At 52.1% G+C, this 21481-nt stretch overlaps 1 protein-coding gene across 12 annotated transcripts in view; it reads right to left on the bottom strand.

Moving 5' to 3' along the window:
• Trpm2 (transient receptor potential cation channel subfamily M member 2) overlaps positions 1 to 21481 on the bottom strand; it is a 53729-nt gene that overhangs the window by 13658 nt on the left and 18590 nt on the right. For 10 of the 12 annotated variants that reach the window (XM_075979827.1, XM_075979831.1, XM_075979829.1 and 7 more), the window contains 19 exons: positions 20709 to 20889; positions 19339 to 19505; positions 17873 to 18053; positions 16459 to 16520; positions 15426 to 15626; positions 14012 to 14114; positions 12671 to 12792; positions 12124 to 12477; positions 11057 to 11194; positions 10203 to 10332; positions 9849 to 9994; positions 8980 to 9092; positions 7694 to 7907; positions 6469 to 6587; positions 5726 to 5858; positions 5129 to 5300; positions 1617 to 1800; positions 562 to 743; positions 212 to 344 (listed from right to left, as the gene is read on the bottom strand). In XM_075979827.1, coding sequence (XP_075835942.1) covers positions 212 to 344; positions 562 to 743; positions 1617 to 1800; positions 5129 to 5300; positions 5726 to 5858; positions 6469 to 6587; positions 7694 to 7907; positions 8980 to 9092; positions 9849 to 9994; positions 10203 to 10332; positions 11057 to 11194; positions 12124 to 12477; positions 12671 to 12792; positions 14012 to 14114; positions 15426 to 15626; positions 16459 to 16520; positions 17873 to 18053; positions 19339 to 19505; positions 20709 to 20889 — 3035 coding nt within the window. Of the gene's footprint in view, positions 1 to 203; positions 345 to 561; positions 744 to 1616; positions 1801 to 5128; positions 5301 to 5725; positions 5859 to 6468; positions 6591 to 7693; positions 7908 to 8979; positions 9093 to 9848; positions 9995 to 10202; positions 10333 to 11056; positions 11195 to 12123; positions 12478 to 12670; positions 12793 to 14011; positions 14115 to 15425; positions 15627 to 16458; positions 16521 to 17872; positions 18054 to 19338; positions 19506 to 20708; positions 20890 to 21481 lie in introns of those variants that run through there. The other 2 variants (XM_075979832.1, XM_075979833.1) reach the window with 2 other exon arrangements.

The raw sequence follows: 21481 nt of genomic DNA, 5'->3' as shown, positions 1-21481 counted from the left end.
ATCAATACCGTTGTTATCACCATCACCTTCATCATCTGCCATCATCATCACAACCAGGTGCCCTGTTTGCCTGTCTAGACACAATGACATCTGGTTTTCTCTCGCACAAGTTGAGCATGAGTCCTCCTCCCCCATGGGACTGCACTCGGTGTGGCTTTGGAGCTGCGGGACATGACTTTAATGCATTCCCCGGGGATCCCCACCTCCGTACTTCTCACTGATGTCATGGATCTTCTGTTCTGGCCGCTGTTTGTGCTGGTACTGCTGGTTCTGTAGATAGTTCTCCTTCAGGTAGAGCTCCCAGGACAGGAGAGCCGCCTCCTCGTTCTTCTCCAGTTTGTTCTCTGTAGGCAGGATAGGGTGAGCAAGGGCTCCCTGGAAAGGATCCATCACCCCATATCCAGATCCAGGGAGCTACTAGTCCATACCAGGTGCGGGAAAAACCCAGCAGCATGAGACATCCGTGTATCTACCCGTGGTCCAGGACTCTGGAAGGAACCCCTATACCTGCACCCAGGATGGTGGGACTGCACGGTGTCGGGGGGGGGTGGAGGGACTCACTGAGCTGCTTGTGCCTCTTGGCAGGGATCTTCAGGACAATCCTCTTGATCAGGAGCTGCAGGTGGCTGAGGAGAATGAAGGGGGGAGGGGCCGGGGGCCGGCCATGGTACTCCTCAATCAGGTCATGGCGCTGGAACTTCCAGATCTGGTCTGTGTGTTCCTGCACTTCCTGGAATGTGTAGCTGGTGGGAAGCAGGGGTGTTGTGAGCCACCATACGGTTGCTGGGAACTGAACTCATGACCTCTGGAAGAGCAGCCAGTGCTCTTAACCTCTGAGCCATCTCTCCAGGCCCCAGGAGGCAGGGGTATATGGATCAGAATGTTTGTGGGAAACAACATTCCAGGGCCAAGTACAGCAGAAGCAGGTGAGCAGGAAGGAAGCCAAACGCCAAGTGGCAGCCAGCTTCGGGGCAAGGGCAAGGGCAGGAAATCACAGGGATTTTAGATTTGTACTCATGAATAAACAAAGGCGGTGTCTGTGAGGGGACAGCACTGAGGAGCTTGTCTGTCTAGATTTGAAGCAGTAGAGGACGCTGTCTCAGGTACCCAAGAATCACAGAGAAGCCCAGGAGCCGGGGAAATGACCCATGCCACTTTATGATAGCTTTTGCGGCCTGAGAGACAGAGTCCACCCCATCCCCTACCCACACCTCCTGCCCTGACCTCAGATCTAGCTAGCACATGTAGCTCTCAGTGTTTAGGATACTCTAAAACAGAAGGGGTATCCCCTGAAGTCAGCTGGTGAGAAAAAGAGTACATGGTTCACACCACACTGGAGAGACGCCAAAGGTCACGGCCACCAGGAACCTGTCTGTAGAGACAGGAGGGCCCAAGGCTCAAGGGTTTCACGGTGGGCAAGCTGGGCCTTTCATGGCTGACCTGTTTCCAATTGGAATAGGAGTGGGTTTTATGACCCCAAAGTCAGCGGACAGGGGCTACTGGACCCCTGGGAGCAGTGACACAGACAGGATGCCACGCTGGCTCTACACACACTCGCCTGCCTGTGCACACACCAGCCCAGGACAGCCTTTCCCTGCACGGACTCCTACACTCACTTGAACATGGCGATGAGCAGGTTGAGCAGCAGGATGTTGGCAAAGAGCAGATAGAGGCAGAGCAGGGTGACCGTCAGCCACTCGGGGAAAGCAGGTGTTTGCCCTGTCCAGTCACTCTCGGGACACTTGGGCTTGTAGGGGTCTGTGCCGTTGGGGCTGCACTGGTCCATGCTGAAGTTCACACCTGTGGGGAGTGGGCGGGGCAACCAGAAAACAGGAAGTCAGTCTCCAGGAACTGGCTGCCAGGGACCCTGGCCATTGGGGCACTGAGAGTCCCCATAGGCTCAGACATCCCAAGGGTCAGGGACTGGGTATCCGGCTAGGGTCTAAAGGCTGACAAGAGGTCTGTCTGTACTTGGTATCCTCAAGCAGGAAGTGGCTGCTTATGGGAGTCTGGAGCCAGAACTGTTGCCCAGGTTGGCAGCCTGCACTCCAGAATCCAGCCAGCCCTCCCCGAAGGCACTTTTCATGGCTACAGACATGAGTGGATGGGTCTTGATTCTGAGAAATTCAATTACCAGGAAAAGATCTTAAAATATATAAGTGGGGCTAGAAGGGGGCTCAGCAGGTAAGAGCACAGAACTGCTCTTCCAAGGACCCAAGTTCAGTCCCCAGAACCCACTTCGGGCGACTCTCAACTATTATAACTCCAGTTCCGGGGGATCAGACACTTCTCGCCTCTGTGGGCACCACTATCATGTGAACATACCCTTAGAGACATATACATACACATAGTTAAAAATAAATCAAGAAAATAATAGGACTAAAAGAAAAAATAACAATAACACAAAAAGGAGAACATACCCCAGAATGAGCTTAACAGCTCCAGACCTGTGCACTAGAAACTGAAGGATGGCTAAGGTAAGCCAGTGGTTTAAACAGTCAGAGAAACAACCTGTTTCTAGCCCAAAACCCCAAAATTCATGTAGACCCAAGGAGTCCAAAGCAATTTGGAAAAGAAGAGCAAGGCTGGAGGACCCACCTTACCCGATATCAAATTTACTACAAGTTACAGTAGCCATGGCTGGGAGGGGCTGGGCAAGGCCAGATGCACACAACAGCAGAAAAAGGTGGGTGACCTAAGATGAATGCTTTAATTAAGGATCAGGTGACGGACACAGGGAGCCAGGCTCAGGGAGAAACACTTGTCAATTGATGTTTCTGGGACAATAGACAGCCACCTGAGAAAGAATGGCCCTTGCCGAGCACAGTGGGTCTGAAGAGATGGCTCCAAGGTTAAGAGCACAGATTACTCTTCCAGAGGACCTGCATTCAGTTACCAGTACCCATATGGTGGCTCTAACTCCAGCTCCAGGGAATCTGATGCCGTCTTCTGGCCTTTCTAGACACTAAGCAGATGCATAGTACACAAACAGGCATGCAGACAAAATACCAACATATATAAAATAGGGCCATTCTTGTTTTAAAATTACTATCTCACACACAGATGTGTATAGATGAAGCAGATTTGTGGCTGTCTAGGGAAAGAAGACAGTAGCGCTGATGGGGCGAGGCTGAAGGCTAATTTCTGCAAATGAGTCAGAGACCGAAAGAAAGATCGAAAGCCATAAACCCTCATAAAAAAAAGCACACACATAAATAAACCTTTCGAGCCGTGGGCTCAGCAATGTTTCCTCCACTGTGACACAGAGGCATAAACGGGTTTAAAAAAAATCAAGCTGCACCTCATTAAAATTCTATGCTTCAAAGAAAATGTCTTTCCACAAATAAAATAAAAAGACAACCTCTGTGATAAGAGAAAATATTGCAAACTGGCCCTGTGACGAAGGTCTTAAAAGCTCAACAATAAAAATTATAATGGAAGGGGGAAATGAGCAAAAGATAGAAATGGACATTTCTCCCAAGAAGATGTACAAATGGTCCAGTAAGTACATGAAAATATGCTCAGCAGAAGCCACAACAGAAGTGCCCATCAGAGCCACGAGGACACACCACTGACCCCCAATGGACAGTAACGAGTGTGAGGTGAGCGTGGAGAAACTGGAATGCATGGCCTCTACGGGAGCAGCTTGGCATGTCTCAGAGTTAAACACACCCGCACCAAAGCACAGACGTAAGTTCACAGCAACAGCAGTCTGAGTTGCCGAAACCCAGGAAGAACGCAAGAGGTCACAGCTTAAGAATCACTAAAATGTGCCTCTGTCCATGCAGAGAGATACAATTTAGCAATAAAATAGAATAAAGCACTGATAACTGTTGCAGCCCCCTACACACACACACACACACAGATCCCTGGAAATGTGACACTGGGTGACAAAGCCACACCAGGTTGACTGCACGCCACATTAGGTCTAACGTGTGTGACAAGTCCGGGAGGGCAAATGTGTGTGGATGGCAGCAGACGGGTGGCTTTGCAGGACAGAGAGAGGAGGACAGTGGCCGTTGAAGGGATGAGGGATGAAGCTGGCTTCCATGATACGCCATGCCTGTGTAGACCTTCTGTGGGTAGCTTATGACGCAGGAAATCTACCTGAAAGACGCTGGCTTTAAGAAACACATGGGACTGGAGGATAGCTCCATCAGTAAAAGGCTTGCTTTGTGGTATGACTTGAGTTCAAGCCATGTTAAAAGCCAGATGTTATGGCTCATGCTTCCAATACCAGTGCCAAGGAGGAAACAGGTGACCCCCGGGGCTCTGCCTAGCTAGCTTAGACTACTAGGCAAGATTCAGACCAATTGGAGATCCTGTCTCATAAAAGGGAGGGACTGGGACTGGAAAGACGCTCAGCACTTAAGAGCACTGGCTATTCTTCCTAAGGACCTGGGTCCAGTTCCCAGCACCCACATGGAGGCTCACAGCTGTCTGTAACTCAAGTCCTAGGGGGTCTGATACCCTCTTTGGACCTCCTTGGGCAGTGCACACATATGGTGCACAGACATACATGAATGCAAATTCATACACATAAAATAAAAATAAAGGAGAAACTAAGAACAAAAACAGGATGGGTGGCTCCTAAGAAATGACACCAGAGGTTGTCCTCTGGCCACCACACACGCATACACACCCACACACATGTGCGCACACTCACATACACACACATGAACTTACACACATACACACACTCACATAAGTTGTGTGAGCACACGCAAGCTCACACACAGGCACAGATACACACTCACTCACACTGAGAAACTGTCTTTCTACCAGAGAGTATGCAGTCGTTTCTGACTCCAGTGGGGTGAGAGAGGGGAATGGGGTGACTTTTAATGCTGTGGACTGTCAACCGTGCCCCATACATCTCTGCATAGCTTAAGTTCCTGCTGTCACGCTCCTCATTGACTGGGAAATCTGGGTGCCCTCCACTCTCGGTGAGAGCTATCAGCATCCAGTGGAGCCCTGGGCTTTCCTGGTCCCTAGAAAGCCACACAGCCTGGCTGAAAATGAACCCTGTCTCCTGTAACCTTGGACTCTTAGATGGCCCTAGGGAGCTCCCCCACTCCATCTCTCCCTATCCCCCTTACCCCTTAGATGCCCACAACCTGGCTCCTACCGTCGATGTAGGTTGGGATCTGCCCAAAGATGGTGAGGTAAGAATGGTAGACGACCCCACGGAAGATCCAATCCACCCGGCTCTCGTTGTGGATGAGGATGGCCTGCTTGGCCACTCCGAAGGACACCACCCACACCGCCAGGAGAAAGAGGAAGAAGAAGACGTCCTTCATCTGTAGAGAGTGAAGCAAAGGCTGTACTTCCCATCCTGGATCTCCTCTCTCTGTGGTCACCCCGACATGAATGCAGGATGCCGGAGAGCAACCCAGGGCCTCCCTGCAATCTCACAGAGCATTCACTGACATCTTCGGGGAACACCCCAAGATGTGGAATGGGGTTGTACAATAATGACTCAAATAATGACTCAGGCTTGCATCTGAGCAGCAATGGGGCCCACGCTGGGGCTGTGAAATGAGAAATGGGCAAGGCAGCATGAAGGAGGTAATATCCAGACAATAAGATGAGGCAGAGGCAAGACAGGGGACAAACGGTGAGCTCTAGTACCGTCCTGCCTCTTTCATGTTGGGCACAGCCCTCAGCTTCCCTCACAGCAGCCGTGGGCTCCAGCCCCGCCCAGGCAAGCCCGTTGTGTCCTCACCATGCGCTTCACGATGATGATCTTGGGCCCCAGCGTCTTGCTGATGGTGAAGATGTGCATGAGGCGGAGGCAGAACATGATGAAGTCCAAAGACAGGATGATGCGCCCGGGGTACAGTGTCACTGGGATGAGTCTGGCAGTGGGCAAGGTACCACCTCAGGCTCTGTTCGCCAGAAGGCAGAGGTTTCTAAAGCCTCTCCCTGGCCTGGGGTGGACCTTGGAGGTACAGGGCTCTGGAGGAGCCAGGCCAAATATACCAAAGGTGATGGTAACACCAAGAGTAAAATATCTGTGGAGAACTGAGTTGGCTTTAGTAGAAACCAGACACTCAGGTGCAACGGCATCCCAGGAAGAATTCCAGGAGCCTTGGCCATATCCATCCCACCTCAAGAAGAAAGAGAGCCACCACCTCTCAGATACACAAGCTGTCGCGAGATGTAACCCAGCAGGGAGGGGCAAAGAGGACACTGTATGTCCGGGAAGCTGAGACAAACAATAATGACTGCAGGCCTCACACGTGACAGCAACCCAAGATGGACAAAGAACAGTCATGCACCCCAACAGCATTTCTCTATCAGCATCAAGGGCAGGTGTGGTCTCAGCCGTCACTGTGCCCACAGACAGGCAAGAGCCAGGGTTCAGAGATTACCTTGTCAGGGGCAAAGCCAGTTCCCCACCCTGTCTTAGGCTGGTCGGGTCCAGGTGCCCCTCAGGAAGAAGGCAGGGGTACCCTGGCCACTCACCGGCAGGTCAGTCCTACTATGAAGAGCAGAATGGCGCCAACGTCCAGCTTGTTCCAGAAGTCGCTGAAGTACAGGGACGCCATCTTCTTCAGCCCACACCCATCGGGGTCATAGAAGAGCTACTGAGGAGACCACAGTTAGGGAGGCCAGCATCTCCATCCCCATCACACTGATAGCTTTTTGTGGGCAGAGCTTGGCTGTGGTGGGGGCTAGCAGGACACAGGGGGGACCTCTGCACTCAACAAGTCCAGGAACAGCAAGAGCAGAGCTAAGTGCAGGCCACACTTCCCTGCTAGACTCTCATGAACCAGGGGTTCTATTAAACCTGTGTGTGTGTGTGTGTGTGTGTGTGTACACACATGTACATATGTGTGAGTGTAAGTGTGTACTTATATGTGAGCTGGAGAAGCTCCCTTCTCCCTACCAGCTCCTCCCACAAGGATCTTTGCTCTGTCCAGAATGACACCCGCTTCCTGAGACAACCCAGGAAGGAGGGGCCTGGGGGAGACCCCAGGATCCTCACGTGGTCTGCTTGGCAGGAATTCCCACCCTTTTCTGGTAACAGGCCTGCCAAAGATGGTCAGGCATGTCCTTCCCCTGGACCTGAGAGACAGATTCTAGGAGACACATGTGCTCTCTATGCTGGGCTGCCAGCTGAGGTGAGTTCAGGGGACACAGAAGCTCTGACTCTCATGGAGGGTCTGGCTACAGAGGCTGGCCCGAAGGACCAGAACCCTGAATGTCATTACACACCCTTGCAGGGAGAATCATGTTCTGCCCCTGCCTCAGGGAGGGAACCTCTGGGTGCTCTGGACCAACAGTCCTTGGATGGATGGCACCTTTGTATCTGGTAGGCTTTACTCTAAGCCCTTTTCTGGAATGAGCCATAGTCATACTCATGGTTCTCCATTAGTCTGTGTCCTTTGCAAATGACCACACAGAGCCCCACACTTGGCGATGTAGGGAGACTCGCCAACTTAAGGCAGTCACAGAACGTGATTAGGTAGCTGGAGGACCTTGGGTCACAAAGAACCAGCTCAAGTTCTGGGGCACTGGAAACTGTCCGTCGCCTAGCCCACCGAGCCTCAGGCAAGGCAGTCAGACCATGGAGGCAAGGCTCCCAGGCAGAGGAGTGGGTGCCTGCCTCCTGGGGTCCCACCCAGCTCCCGGGGGGCCTGGATGGAGCTCGGTAGTGACAGACACTTGGTGTGGGGGCAGTGAGCACCTGCCGTGTCTCCTCGCACACCAGGGAGAAAAGCCACAGGTAGATGAGGTACTCGCACCAGGAAGGCGAGGGCTGGAAGTCCACCATGAGCACGTAGGCAAACAAGCAGAGAAAGGCGAAATAGGAGAGGATATTCAGGTGGAAGATGACCACAGGCGCGTTGAAGAAGGCGCGGACACGGGCTGGGCGGCACAGGGGCTGTAGCCTCTTCTCCCTGCAATAGACACCTCAGGGGCCTGTGACAGGCTGAAAACCCAACACCCCACAGTCCTCAGGATCCCCACTTGCCCTGAGAGACACGTGGCTCAAGGGGCAAATATACTAGGAGAGGAAACTGGTACCAAAAATCACATAGCTGTTCTAGACAGGCCAGCACAGCCTTGGCACTAAAGACCCCAAACCCTGCACAGACCCAAAAGGCCATGAGTCTCTTCATCCTGCCGGACTGAACATCGCAGCTCCTATCCAGGGCCGAGGCCTGGCTATAAAGCCCAACCTGGGTTAGGTTCCCTGAGCCATGCTCCTATCGTGAGTTCTTAGATGGAATTCTCAGGCCTCAGGTGCCCCCACAAATGGGGACCAGCTGCCATTACTGTCACAAAGGCTATTCTAACAGTGTGACCGAGTCCCCAGGTGGACACACTGATGTGTAGCCTCCTGCCACAGCTGCCACCGGAAACACAGGTGCAGCTCTGTTCCCCTCAGGGATAATGGGGAACAGGGGAAACACTACGAAGGTCACATGACGATGTCCACGACCCCTGGAAGGATGTGAGATTGATTTCTCGTCCTCCTGGGTCTGTGCAGGGTGGGAGTTCAGAAAGCAGGGCAGACTGAAACTGCTTTAGTACCTGAGCACACCCCCAACCGTCAGGGCCTGAGAAGGTGATAGAGCATGTGGCCTATGGCAATGACAGGGTTTGCCACTGGCCACCTGGCCTGGAGCTTGGCATCTGTTCCTGAACTCCCAGGGAACCCTGAGATGCTATCTAGCAAAATAGAAATAACATCTTCACAAGAGCGCTTGTGCTCTGAGGTGACCACAGTGAATCACGGGCAGACCCGGTCTTCAGTCCTCCACCCAGTCTGGCTGCAGCATCAAGGAGTCTACCCACCCCGTGCTCCCTATTGCCACGGAGCTGAGGCCAGGGGACGGGCTCATCAACACCACCAGCATCCATCAGAACACTTGGGCCACAGAAGAGTTTGACCCAAGGCGGCACTGAGGACGGGCGGTACCCCCTCTACTTCCTGCACCTCCTAGAAGCCTGGACCCCCCCTCTCACCTGAAGGAGATGAGGCCGGTGAAGAGCAGTGGGAAGGCCAGCATGCACAGGATGATCTGCCACAGGCTGTTGTCCACACAGAGCTGGCCCCACCATACCTTGGTCAGGAAAGCCTGCGGACAGTGTGGTCTCAGGGTAGGGGCCACCCAGCAGTCTGACCCCCACCCGAGAATGAGTGTTAGTCACGTCCCCCTAATCACTGTGCTCCGAACCCCTAACCACAAGTGGCCAGCATGACAGTCACCCCGTGGTCAGCCAGCAGAGCAATCAGGGTTTTGGGTGGTTGGAGTCAGGTCATGGTAGATGATAAGTGATGGATAAGCAGGGCTTATCACATAGGGCTCTAACTCCCCTCCTGCCTGCCATCCCTCCTCCAGCTTCAGGACCCCCAATCTCTGCAAGGTCCCGAGGCCATGCAGTCCCAAGCTGTCATAAGCAGACCCTTTTTGGCACCATGGGGCAGGGTTTGATCCCTCCCTGGGTATCCCCAGGCTCTGCACATCCCAGGACACATGGAGTCCCATGAACACGATAACAACATGAGGCTGTGCTCCAAGGATATCCAAATAATAAAGGAGTATGTTTCATTGTCTAATGTTCCATGAAGGCTACACTATCCTGCTGCCCTTCCTGAGACCCCCCCCAGAAGGCACAGGTTCCTGGAAAGTACACTGGGGGCCACCTGACATTTGAGCAGCTGCCTCCGTGTCCACCAGCCACTGACTGCTGTGTACCAGTTTCCCCATCCCCTAACCAGGAGGTAATAGCCTGCCCGTCAGCGTATGCCTAGGTACCAGGCATTATCCCAGCCACCAAAGAGTCACACTGCTAGGAGCAGCCATGTCATCAGAGGGCCCTCAGGGAGTCACCTGGATGCCTCCATGAGACACGAATTTCATGTCCTTGGCTTCTAGAGCCAGCTGCAGGCAGGTGGCCTTCCCCCAGGCCTCTGACACCCGGACAAGAAGCTTCTGCGCCCTCTCCTCATCCTTCCGGTAGCACTCAGTGAAGACGCCTGAGCAGAGGGAGAAGAAATAGAGCCTGGGACAATGAGAGAGCCAGCAAAGGGACCCTCAGCAAAGGCAGAACATAGCGTAAGACTGATTCATAGGTACTGTCCGGAAACATCCAGGTCATGGACAAGGACTTTAGGTAACAGCATTGGAGCTGACATACAGAGATGGAGACCCTGGTGACGGTGCAGGTGGCCCCAGGGAGCTCACCTATAGCTCTGTGCTCAAACTCATCCGCCAGTGCCAGCATCTCCTCCGAGCTGTCTGTATCTTCCTCCTCCTTGGACAGTTCCTTCAGGATCTTGCTGCAGGCCAGGGCTGCAGCAATACAGTCCTGGCTCTGGGACACAGGGGCACTGTGAGGACCTGGGAAGTCACTAGGTTTACCCACCTTGTATCTAGAAACTTATTATAGTGAACAGAGATGTTTACGACCTGAAATTTGGGGGGGCATTCATATAAACAAATAGTCACCCCACATTAACATATAACCCCTCTGATGGCAGCCTCTTGTACTGAACCATGGTACCGTACCCTTGTCTCCCTAACAGGTATAATGCACAGAGCTAGCAAGATCTGGGCAGACATAGAGAGCAACACTGCCCACATCCTCAGCCCTGAAATAACCACAACAGCTTGCTTAGAAACCTTTATCTTCCCTTCCTTTTCTTTCTTTTATTAAATGTAAGATTTTTTTGTTTTTAAGGTCTATTATTTATTATGTATACAGCATTTTGCCTACACGTATGTCTGCAGGCCAGAAGAGGGCACCAGATCTCACTATAGATGGTTGTGAGTCACCATGTAGTTGCTAGGAATTGAACTCAGGACTTCTGGAAGAGCAGCCAGTGCTCTTAACCTCTGAGCTATCTCTCCAGCCCTTTTTACTTTATTTGAGAATTGTTTGTCCACAAAAGTTTTTGTTCCCCACCGAGTGCTCCAAGCCTCCCTAGGTTAGAGATCTTACTGTCCCCTATGAACTGTGTTTGCTGTAGGAGATGAGCCCCTGACTCAGATCACCAGTCTAGATGTTGTCGAGTCTGCAACTAAAGCAGTCCTGGTACCTGAGCCCAGATGATGCCTGCCAGCTCCTGGCGGTTCTGGATGATGGCCCAGATGAGAAGGTCACGGACTGGGTCGATGGTGAAGGTAACATGGTCTGTTGATCTCTTATAGAGGGACCGGAGGCTCACTCCCTGTACCTGTAGGTGGAGAACAGTCCACGTCCCACAGGGGCCCCTAGCAGCAGAACCCCAAGGTAGTGGGCAGTGTGTGTCCTGCCTTGGGAAGTCATGGAGAGATGGCATATTTCACTCTTGGGAACTTAATTAAATGATTCACTGGGGGCTGAGGAGATGGCTCAGCAGGAAAGAGCTTGCCACACAAGCCTGATGACCTAAGTTTGGATCTCCACCATCCACATTAGAGGAAAAAGATGTACCCTAGAACTGAGTCGAAATAAAACCTTCCTCCCAAAAGATACTTTCTACCAGGTATTTGGTCTCAGTGAGGAGAAAAGTAACTCCTATAGACAAGTGTCAAATAGGTCAAAAATGAGGCTGTTGGCAGAGGAGGGCCCTTCTCTTTTCCCACCCTTCTTCTCGTGCAGACTCAGCAAGAGACCCCCTGACACCTGCAAGACAGGGAGAGGGGCCTCAGCAGGAACCAGTCCTGTCACTGTCCTCAGACAGTGTCCCCAGGACTGTGAGAAAATGTGTTGCTATTGTCTAAGTCCCAGATCTGCAGGGTTTCACACAGTCCATGCCTTCCAGGACGGCCTGCAGAGCCCATTGCTTTGGGGTTATTTGTTTGGTCAATTGGTTTCGGTTTTCTCTCTCTCTCTCTCTTTTCTTCCTCTTTCTCTCTTTGTGACCACCTCACTATGCGGTCCAGGCTGGCCTTGTACTCTTCATCATCTACCTCAGCTTCCTGAGAGCTGAAATTAGAGGCAGGCACATGCATGCGTGCACGCACACGCGCACACACACATATTTATCAATTCCTTTCCTAATGAATGCAAGAGCTCATAACACAGCTGAGAACACAGCAGTCACCCACCAAGGAACCAGCATGGACACTGCCTCCCGACACCAGCAACCCCATCACTGGCACCCACATTACTAGGACTCACATTGAGCTTGATGTGTGCCATGGGCAGCGAGAGCCGTGGCCGGTCACTGTATCGGGGCCGGGGGTACAGCAGCTGTGTGGAGTCCCCCAGAAGTTCACGCAGCACCTGGGCCACATGGTGCATGTGCAGCCGGGGTGCAGCGGATGCATAGGCCACGCGTTCATGTTCTTCAGCCAGCACCTTCTGCAGCTTGCTGTGAAAGAGGCAGGATGGCTCCAGGTTCTCATACAGGCAGAGCAGAGTGTCCCAAGTGACAAACTCCTTCAGGCGCACCCCATTCTCCAGAAAGAGCCTCACAAACTCAGGTTTGTTGGAGATGAGGGCAGCTGTCATCATGGGGTGCAGATCTGCGGGCTAAGAGGGAGCAATGTTCAGTGGCCGGCGCATTAGGTCAGCACCCCCTAGAACTCTGAGCTTAGAACCCTAGAAGGAGTGGCTGTGATATCTTTTCTGAAGGATGGAATCCACCCTGGTCACCTATTCCCAAAGGGGGGGGGCTAAGGACCTTGAAGACATGCACACGAACCCACTGACGCAGGCGCCTCACCTTCCACTGCCATTCGTCCGTGAAGATCTCACTTCGAGCAATGTCCACACGGTTCCACGCCACTGCCAACTTCAATTGGTGGTCCCAGTTCTCATGGCCAGACTGGTCTTGGCTTCGAGAGGCTGTGGGTGGCAGTGTGTGTCAGGTGCCTCTAGGTGAGGCTTGGTGTGGGGCTCGGGAGTTGGTTGGGGACGCTAGTTCCCTTAATGATTTAAAGTGATAACTCAGAGCTTATTGGTGGCACCCTCCCTGAGACATCTGCTTTATAAAGCACGTTTTACTCATTGTTAGACTCAGAGAAGCAGAGTTTTGATCATCACTTTAGTTTACCCCATTCCCCACCCTGAGTCACCTCCCAGCCATGCCCTGCCCCTCTGTGACAGGTGAGACACAGCATGAGGCAAAAAACCATAGTAAAACAAGATACAGCGCTCTAAAAAGCATTAATTTACACTCACAGGCAAAGCAGAATTCCAAAGCCAACACACAGTGTGTGAGTGTGTGAGTGTGTGTGTGTGTGTGTAGATCAGAACCCAGGTCCTGGCACCCGCGGCTCCACTCCTTTCTCTACCTGGAGTCCCTCTTGCAAGTGGTGTTTGCTGTAGTGATGTTTTGCACACTATCTTGCAGGCTCCCCTGTTAATCTTGAATGTATTATACAGACCAGTCTGGCCTTGAACTTTGCAGTGAATCTCCTGCTTCAGGCTCAGAAGTACTGGGATTATAGACATGAGCTGGGAAACCTGATTTAGAATAGTGGCTTTTAGACTAGTAATTGTTACTGTCTTAACCTCTTAAGTAACAAAGAAAGCTAATACTGCCGTTATAAGCCTGTTATAATGACATAGGCTTTCGTAACTGCCCATACATTTGCCTGTTTGAGATTTTGATTCCTTCATACGGCATTGAGTGAACATCTAGTGTTCTTTCAATTCATCCTGCTGCTCCCTTGAGCATTTCTCGTAACTCGGGTCTGGTGATTACAAATTCCCTATGCTTTAATTTATCTGAGAATACCTTCATTTCTCTCCCACTTTACAGCCCTCTGCCTTCCACCTTCCAGTCTCTAATGAGAAATCTGTACATTATCTTACTGAGACTCCCTTGTATGGGATAAGCCTCCTCTCCTTGCTATTCTCAAGATACATTGACTTCAGAGAGCTTGACTGTAACAGGACTGGCATGAGTTCCTTTGAGTTCAGCCTACCGGAACTTTGCTGTTTCTTGGATGGCAGGGGTGTACGGTGGCATGGCCCCAGCGCATCTGATTGGATGCTGTCATTCATCATGTGCACATATGTCCTGGTCTTTCTGTCCTTTTCCCCCTGTTCATAGCCTCACCTTTCAGTAAAGCCTGCAGAATGGCCACATCCACATCCTGCTGCCCATCCTTGCCTTCCCGGAAGACTGTCAGCAGCTGCCGCCTCCGGACAATGTCTTGGATCTGCAGCAAATGGTTGCTAGTGAGATTAAGGATGAAGGGATTCTGCCTCCTTAAAGGACAAAAGGGATTGAGGCCCCAACAAGTAACCACACCCCCTAGTCTGTGCAGGCTCAGCTAGTAAGGGTGATTGCCACCAAGTCTGATGACTTGACTTCAATCTCCTAGGACCTAAACGGTAGAAGAAAGAACTGACTGGTAAAATGTCCTCTGACCTCCATAGTGTGTGCATTGTGGCACAGGGTGTGAGCATGAGTAAACACACACACACTAAATGTAACAAAAATACTCTCGGATAAAGAGAGATTAAATTCAGTTCTCTGAATTGCCTGAATAATTTATAATGTTGCTAAAAAAGGCTCCTGGCCTGCCCAGCAGCTTAAAGCACCCTGGATAAGCAAGCAAAGGCCTTCAGGAGAGGGTAGGGGGTTGGGGTGAGGGGAGGAGATAAGGGGCTCACTAAACTTATGTTATTTCCCTGTCAAATAATCTCACAGAGCGTCCACACCAAACAAGGCCACTCTGAGTACTTGGCAGATATACAACAAGGTCTTCCTGCTTCCCCAAGCCACCCAGCCAGAGAGCTGCTGACTCCACTGTTCAGCCACAGCTCATCCCCTCCATGGCCACAGTCCAGCGTGGCTAGCTCCAGGGTGTCCTTTGGCCTGGGCCCGGTGGGGTCTAAATTCAACTCAGCTAAAGCTAGCACTGTTCACGCTCACCCAAGGATGCTCACGCACTGTGGAAAACTCTGAGGGTTTTATCTAAGCTCTGGGACCAAAGGGCAGCTATTCACTGCACATTCTGCAGAAGGCATCAGGGCATCACCCCAAAGCCCAGCTTCAGGACTGGGGAGGCGGGCACTGCTGAGGGCGCTCCATTCGTGTTCTTATAAGGAGACAAGGCTGGACCATGTGCTGTCTGTCACTCACTGCTGCAGATGCTAAGTTCTGCTGTCAACATCCTGGTCAAGACCCCTCCTGTGCTCTACAGTGCTTCCTGGCCCTTCCCAAGCACCACATCCCTCCAGTCCAACACACTCTGGGTCCCAGAACAACTCTCAAGCTCTGAGATGTCCCAGCACAGCCCTGGCATTCTGCAAATATAGTTCAAATCTCAGCTCTCCTTTGGCATGCTGTCTGTCATATGCTTCAACCTCCCAGTGCCCAACCAGGAGGCCCTGCCTGTCCTGGATCTCAGAGCTTCCCACCATCTGCAAATTCAATCGTGTACCTACTCTGACCCATTTCAGGTTCCTGGAGTCCTGGTCTGTCGGGAATCAGCCTGGTGACCATTAATGCCTATATGCCTTACCTTTTTGGTCCATTCCACGATCCTGTTTTCGGTGAAAGTCTCAAACATCTCCTGGAAGAACATGCTGAGCTTCTGCTGTATCAGGGAGATGGTGATCTCAGAGACAGGCAGAGCGGCCACCTGGGCGATGACGTCAGCCACTCGGCCGGAGCCCTCCACTATCACACAGGGTGTGCCATTGGTGATGGCATTGTAGATGGTCTGCAAAAGCAGAACCAAGTGTCAGCTGGCCAGAGCCCTCACCCAGCCCTGACACTTCTGAAATACAGCATCATTCAGTGGCAGCAGAGGCTGCAAGTCACTTGCAGCTAGAGCGAGCCTGTGAAGCTAGAACTTTCTGGAAGCCGTCCCTGGTTTAGTGCACTACACCGTTCAAGAGACAAAAGAGCTGCTGCTGCTGACACACCAGGAGTGTGCCGCTGGCACACCTGACTCAAGCTTGCCAATCAACACCCAGTAGCGCTGTAACAAAAGGGTTCAGGACACAGTCATTGACCAGACCCACTCACAGGGATGCTGTGTGGACCCAGAATGACCAAAGCCCAGGGGAATAAAATGACCATGAGGAAAACCCCAGATTTGAGCTCCAGGAGCTGGACTGGACTCTGAGAGTAGTGCCTGGTGTTGAAAGAGCCGCAACATAGAATCGTGCTCTAGAAGCCCCGCCGAATTCGAGGTGCAGCCCCGCGGGGCCGTGCTCAGGGCCGAGGCAGAAAGCTCCACGTTGGAGTGCCAGCCTGGGACTCTGGGTGGATGTCTTCCGGAGAGGCTCTGGGAAGAAAGAGCCAGCAACCCCACCACGACCTGGGCTAACGCCAAGTCACCTCTCCCACATGAGGGTCTACCTGTAAGGGCGTCCCTTCTCCCACCAGGAAACATCCCTGTCCTGTGGTGAATTCCCTCCCCTCCACATCCTCAGGGCAGCACGCTGTGTGTGTTGCTACTGATGGCACCAGATTTTAATAAAAGCATCCACCAGCCCTTCCTTCCCAGCAAGGCCTGAGCTCCATGATGCAAAGCAGCTGGTACTCACATGCAGCGTGCCAGGGCCGCCCTCCAACACCACACAAACAATGGGGATCTTGATGGCCACACCTAGGCAGACATGGAGCCCATGTGAATACTGGGGGAAGCACGGGCCTACTGTTTGAGGCTGCTTCCTTCCCCTAATCCCACGGGGAAGCACCAGCTGGGCCGAGTGGTAGATAACGGGCAGCTGCTGAAGATGAACGAGGACGGCTTGCAGACAAGTTGCTCGTGCTCCATAAAAGAGCAAATCAAGGCCTCCTGGCCATTTGCTCCACCCCCATCCCTGGCCTGCCCTTGCACCCACTACACATCCCTACCCTTGCACCCCATCCTTCCACCTGTATCCTACCCCATCCTAATTGAATTCCTGTACAGAAAGGGCAAAAACAGAACACCATCTTCTCTACCCAGGGGACCACTCTAGCCCCCTGCCTCTCTCTCCTGTTTTTTTGTTTGTTTGTTTGTTTTTCGAGACAGAGTTTCTCTGTAGCTTTGGAGCCTGTCCTGGAACTAGCTCCTGTAGACCAGGCTGGCCTCAAACTCACAGAGATCCGCCTGCCTCTGCCTCCCAAGTGCTAGGATTAAAGGCGTGCGCCACCACTGCCCAGCTCTCCTGTTCTTTTTATGATACCTCGACATCCAAGCTGGCCCAGCGAACCTCTATGAGGACATTGACCCATCTGGCATTGGCTGGGGAGGGGCACAGTTCATGTCTCTTCTCCCCTTCTACTCAACCTCACCCAGAGGGCAGGAGAAACAGATGGCAACAAAGTCCACCCAGTGCTAACAAGGGTCCCTGCCTTCACACACCTCACCCTGGGTTCTCCTCATGAAAACAGTGCTCTTCCAGTGTGGCGCCTATACAGGCACCATATCTACTTGGAAACTTAATGGGCATGCAAGTTCTATGCCACCCAGACCCAGGGGAGGTGATTTTAGGGTGGCCAGGCCTCACTGGGGACCCTGACTCAGGAAACACTGGGAAGCTTGAAATCTGCTGCCCGGAGTCATCCCAAACAACCCAGGCGCTGAGCTGGAACCCTTCCCATGCTTCATAGGCCCTCTCCTCATCTCACACACGAGTTACTCCACCTCCCCACAAGCAACTGAGGTCAAGCTATGATTTCTGGATGCCATTTTCTCATTTCCCAACCTGAAACTGTCTCTAGTTGACAATGTAGACTGTTCTATTAACTGACAAGAAACAGACAAGCCCACACTGACACCCTTCCACTGATTAAGGCAGCAAGAGAAGACAGGTCCTCATGAAGAAGCAGACAGGGACCCAGGAAACCAATCGGGTGTGATGTGATCTTACCTCCATGCACAATGCAGGCCTTGGCCAGCAATGACTCTGACACAGGAAGGGTCTCAGTTCTTTCTGCCCCAAATGCCCTCAGAAGCATGCTCATGTGTACCTCCTCTTTCCTTTGTTTGCTCTGATATGAACTTCTCCAGTTTCGTCCTCAGGGGAATCTCCACACCATACTGGCCATGGGTCCCGTCATCCACCAGGATGAAGTGGGAGTGGTTGGGGTCTAGGCAGGTAAGATTCCCTTGGCCTTCCTCATCCAGCATGTACTCAGCAGGAAAACCTCCCTGCAGATGACCAAGGGAGACTCACACAGATTGGTAAAAAGTCATACCCGTATTCTGGAAATGGGAGGTCTAATAGCTTGGATAATTTGGATAATGTCCCCCCAAAGATACACGTCCTAAGCCCAAGAATCTGTTCGTGGCCCCTTATCTGGAGAAAGGGCTTTTGCAGCTGTGATGTTAAGAATCCAAACAGGAGAAAATTAACCTGAATTATCTGGATGAGGTCCCCAGGAACTTCCAGAATCACCAGAAGTTAAAAGGGCAGGAAGGGTCCTCATCAGAGCCCCAGAATAGTAGAACCTCATCTTCACTGGGGCCAACTGATGGTGACTGTGCTGTGGGAGAGTGACGTCTAACTGTAGGTGGATAAATGAGTTGCTTTCTGCCACCAGGTGTCTGATCATGCTTTACGAGACCCCAGGAGACTAATCTGCTGGACCAGACACCTTGTCTACTGTCCACAGAGAATGGAACAGTGGAACAACCAGAGGATTCTCAGCTCAGAACTCCCCCAAGCCTCCCTTAGCCTCAGTCTTACCCATCCTATCCAGGGAGACACTCCATGATTCTGACATAAAAGAAAGATCAAGACTGCACACTGGGCCAGGCACACTCGTCGGCAGTGACAAGAACCTTCTCTAGCCACAGACTATGTTGTCCCCAGATTTCCTTGACAATGAATTAAATGCCCATGTCCTCATTAGTACAGATTCAAAGTGTCCTTAGAAAATCCCCCTTAGTAAACCAAGTTATCCAACTCAAGTCTCCGTTCTCAAGCAGCTGCTGAGCCAAGCTCTGGGTATAGCATTAAAGGGTAGCCCAACTTGCTGCTGACTGCCAGAAACCACGGCTCTGTGGAATTCCAGGCTGGAGGCCTCTGAGCATAGAGGCTCAAAGCTAAAAGCTCAGACTTTGTGGTCAGAAAGCTGGCTCAATCTAACCCCCATGCTTGCTTGACTGTGTGGTCCTAGTCGGTCACTCCCTTTCCTTGTAGCTCATTTCTTATCCAAACAACTCTTGAGATGTACCCCGACCTGGTAATAACCGGCATGTGGATCCTTCCTGTGATCTTATGGCTGTCCATGTTAGCCACCCACCCTGCTCACTGTGTCCGAGGTATTACATTACCTAAGTCAGACCTGTGCCCTGCAGCACCAGGTCCTTCCCCAACATTCACACTGACACCTAGCAAGCTCCCTGCAGTCTTCATAGAGAGTTGAGTTCCTCTCCCTCTGCTCCCAGCCTTCCTCCTCTGACCCAGGCTCACTCTGGACTGGTTACTCACCGTGGGGTGGACCAGCCCCTCTCGGTTGTGGATAGTGCCCCATGTGGCTACGCCAATGGTGATGACTTCTCCTTCTTTGCAACTGCTGCTCAGGCTGAAGTCCCGGACCGCCTCACCCACCTGCTTCATCACACCCGTGTGGGACCCTCCAGTGATGATCCAGGCCCCTGGGGAAAGAGACAGGCTATGCCTCTAGGCTCCAATATGCCTCTTGTCAAGCCAGTAGTGACACCCAGAGTCCCAATGTGCTTCTGACAGACAGATAGGTTTCTAAAGCACAATTAAGGAGGAGACACTGTACTGTGACACTATCTTCCTGATGCCTGTCTGAGACCTGAGCTCCCCACATTGCAAAGATGACAATAGGAAAGACCCCCCCCCATCTTCTCTCTGCAGGCCCCTCCTTCCCCTCTGCCTTCTCTCTATCCCAGGCTAAGGAGCACACAGGACCTGCCGCTTTCCACCTTCCTCTCAGTGTCTGAGACCCGAGAATGGTAGATGATTCCATGTTCCCCATTCCTTGGCCCTACTCCTAACAGACGACTATACGCTTAAAGCCACGTGGCTTACGGTGGCCCCTACAGGGGACATTCTTTCTGTTGCTGTCTCCCCTACCCTCAGGGGTGCATTGCATGCTGGTCAGGGTAAGAATGCCAGGGCTGAGTGAATTGGTTCTACCTATAGGGCAGCAAGTGACAAGTGGGGTCTGCTGGTCCTGCCTGAGCCCTAAAGAAAGGGCATGTGGGCAGAGCTCTCATTGCTGCTCCATGATCCATCTGCTGTTGTCTGGGTGGTGAGCTCACTGCACAGTGCTGGACAGACCTCTGAAATGAGTGCCTCAAAGACACGTGTGATGTGGACATTAAAATCAAATCAAATCTAGGGTCTGGAGAGACAGTAGTAGTTATGAGTACCTAAGTTCTGATCTTAGAACCCATGTCAGGAGGCTCACAACCACCTATAACTAACTCCAGCTCCAGGGGATCCAATGTTATCGTCAGTCTTCCACAGGCATCTGAGCACATGTAACATTCACACACACACACAGACACAGACACAGACACGGACATGCAGATACACAGGCACTAAGTAAAACAAAATCTTTTTTTTTTTAATCTAGCCCATTAGCACATGGCAGAGGCTATGCGACCATAAATGTCAGGGAAATGAGTAGTGTGAGCTGAGAGGCAGCTGGGCATCAAGGGAAGGGCTGCCTGTAGATGAGGGACCCAAGGAATCTGACCCAAACCGGGGTGTGAACTCATCTATCCCCAAGAGTTTCCCAGTACCCATAACATTGATCCCCAAAACTCTCCTCCAGCCTTCATCCTGAGCTATATTCATGGCCTGGGCGGGGCCTCAGCTCTCACCTGTGGTTTGGGCCACCTTGACCAGGCCTCTCCGGAAGATGCTCTTCAGCCTCAGCTTCATGTTAAAGTTCTTGGCTCCACCAGTCACGGAGATGAGGAGGTTAGGGACATCCAGGCCCCAGTGCTGGGTCATGAGTTGGTAGATGACACTGGAGGGCGTATCCTGGGAGACCCGGACATACTGCAGGGGAATCACGGGCTGGTGAGAACACCTTGCAGGAGACACAGCAAGGGAACCTTACAAGGCACAAGGACACCCTGCAGGGGACTGTGAGGGCATCCTGCAGGGCAAGGGAACCACTCAGGGGACAGAAAGGGAACCCCATAGGGGATAGTGAGACAGTGAAGGAACCCTGAGAGAATGGCTTCAACCTTCACACTCAACACAGAGTGAGGTCACCTGTGCCCTGCCTGCTCAGCCTGGGGCTGGACACCTTGAGTTCACACCCAGGAAGAAAAGTAGTCAGCATTGTATAGTCAAGATATAGGTTGTAAGAAGAAAGAGGAGCTGAGGCCCAGAAGAGAGGCCCAAGTACAGAGGCTCCCTAGGTAAATCTAGACTATTCTTTACAAAACCCCTAGGTCCAGCTAGCTCCCTCTCCCATACGTCTTCTTTCCTCATCCTCTCTGCTTAGGGAGCAGCTCAGACCACCCCCCACAAACACCTCCTTTGTTACTCCCTGTACTGGCTCCTCCATGCGGTTTGACCTCCACCCCATCTGCTTCCTATTCTCCTCACACTCCCGGTGTTGGCTGCCCTATGCTGGCCCCTG

Source organism: Microtus pennsylvanicus, chromosome 7, assembly GCF_037038515.1.
Source record: "Microtus pennsylvanicus isolate mMicPen1 chromosome 7, mMicPen1.hap1, whole genome shotgun sequence".
In the NCBI taxonomy this organism is placed as follows: domain Eukaryota; kingdom Metazoa; phylum Chordata; class Mammalia; order Rodentia; family Cricetidae; genus Microtus; species Microtus pennsylvanicus.
This window is presented reverse-complemented; position numbering and strand designations above follow the sequence as displayed.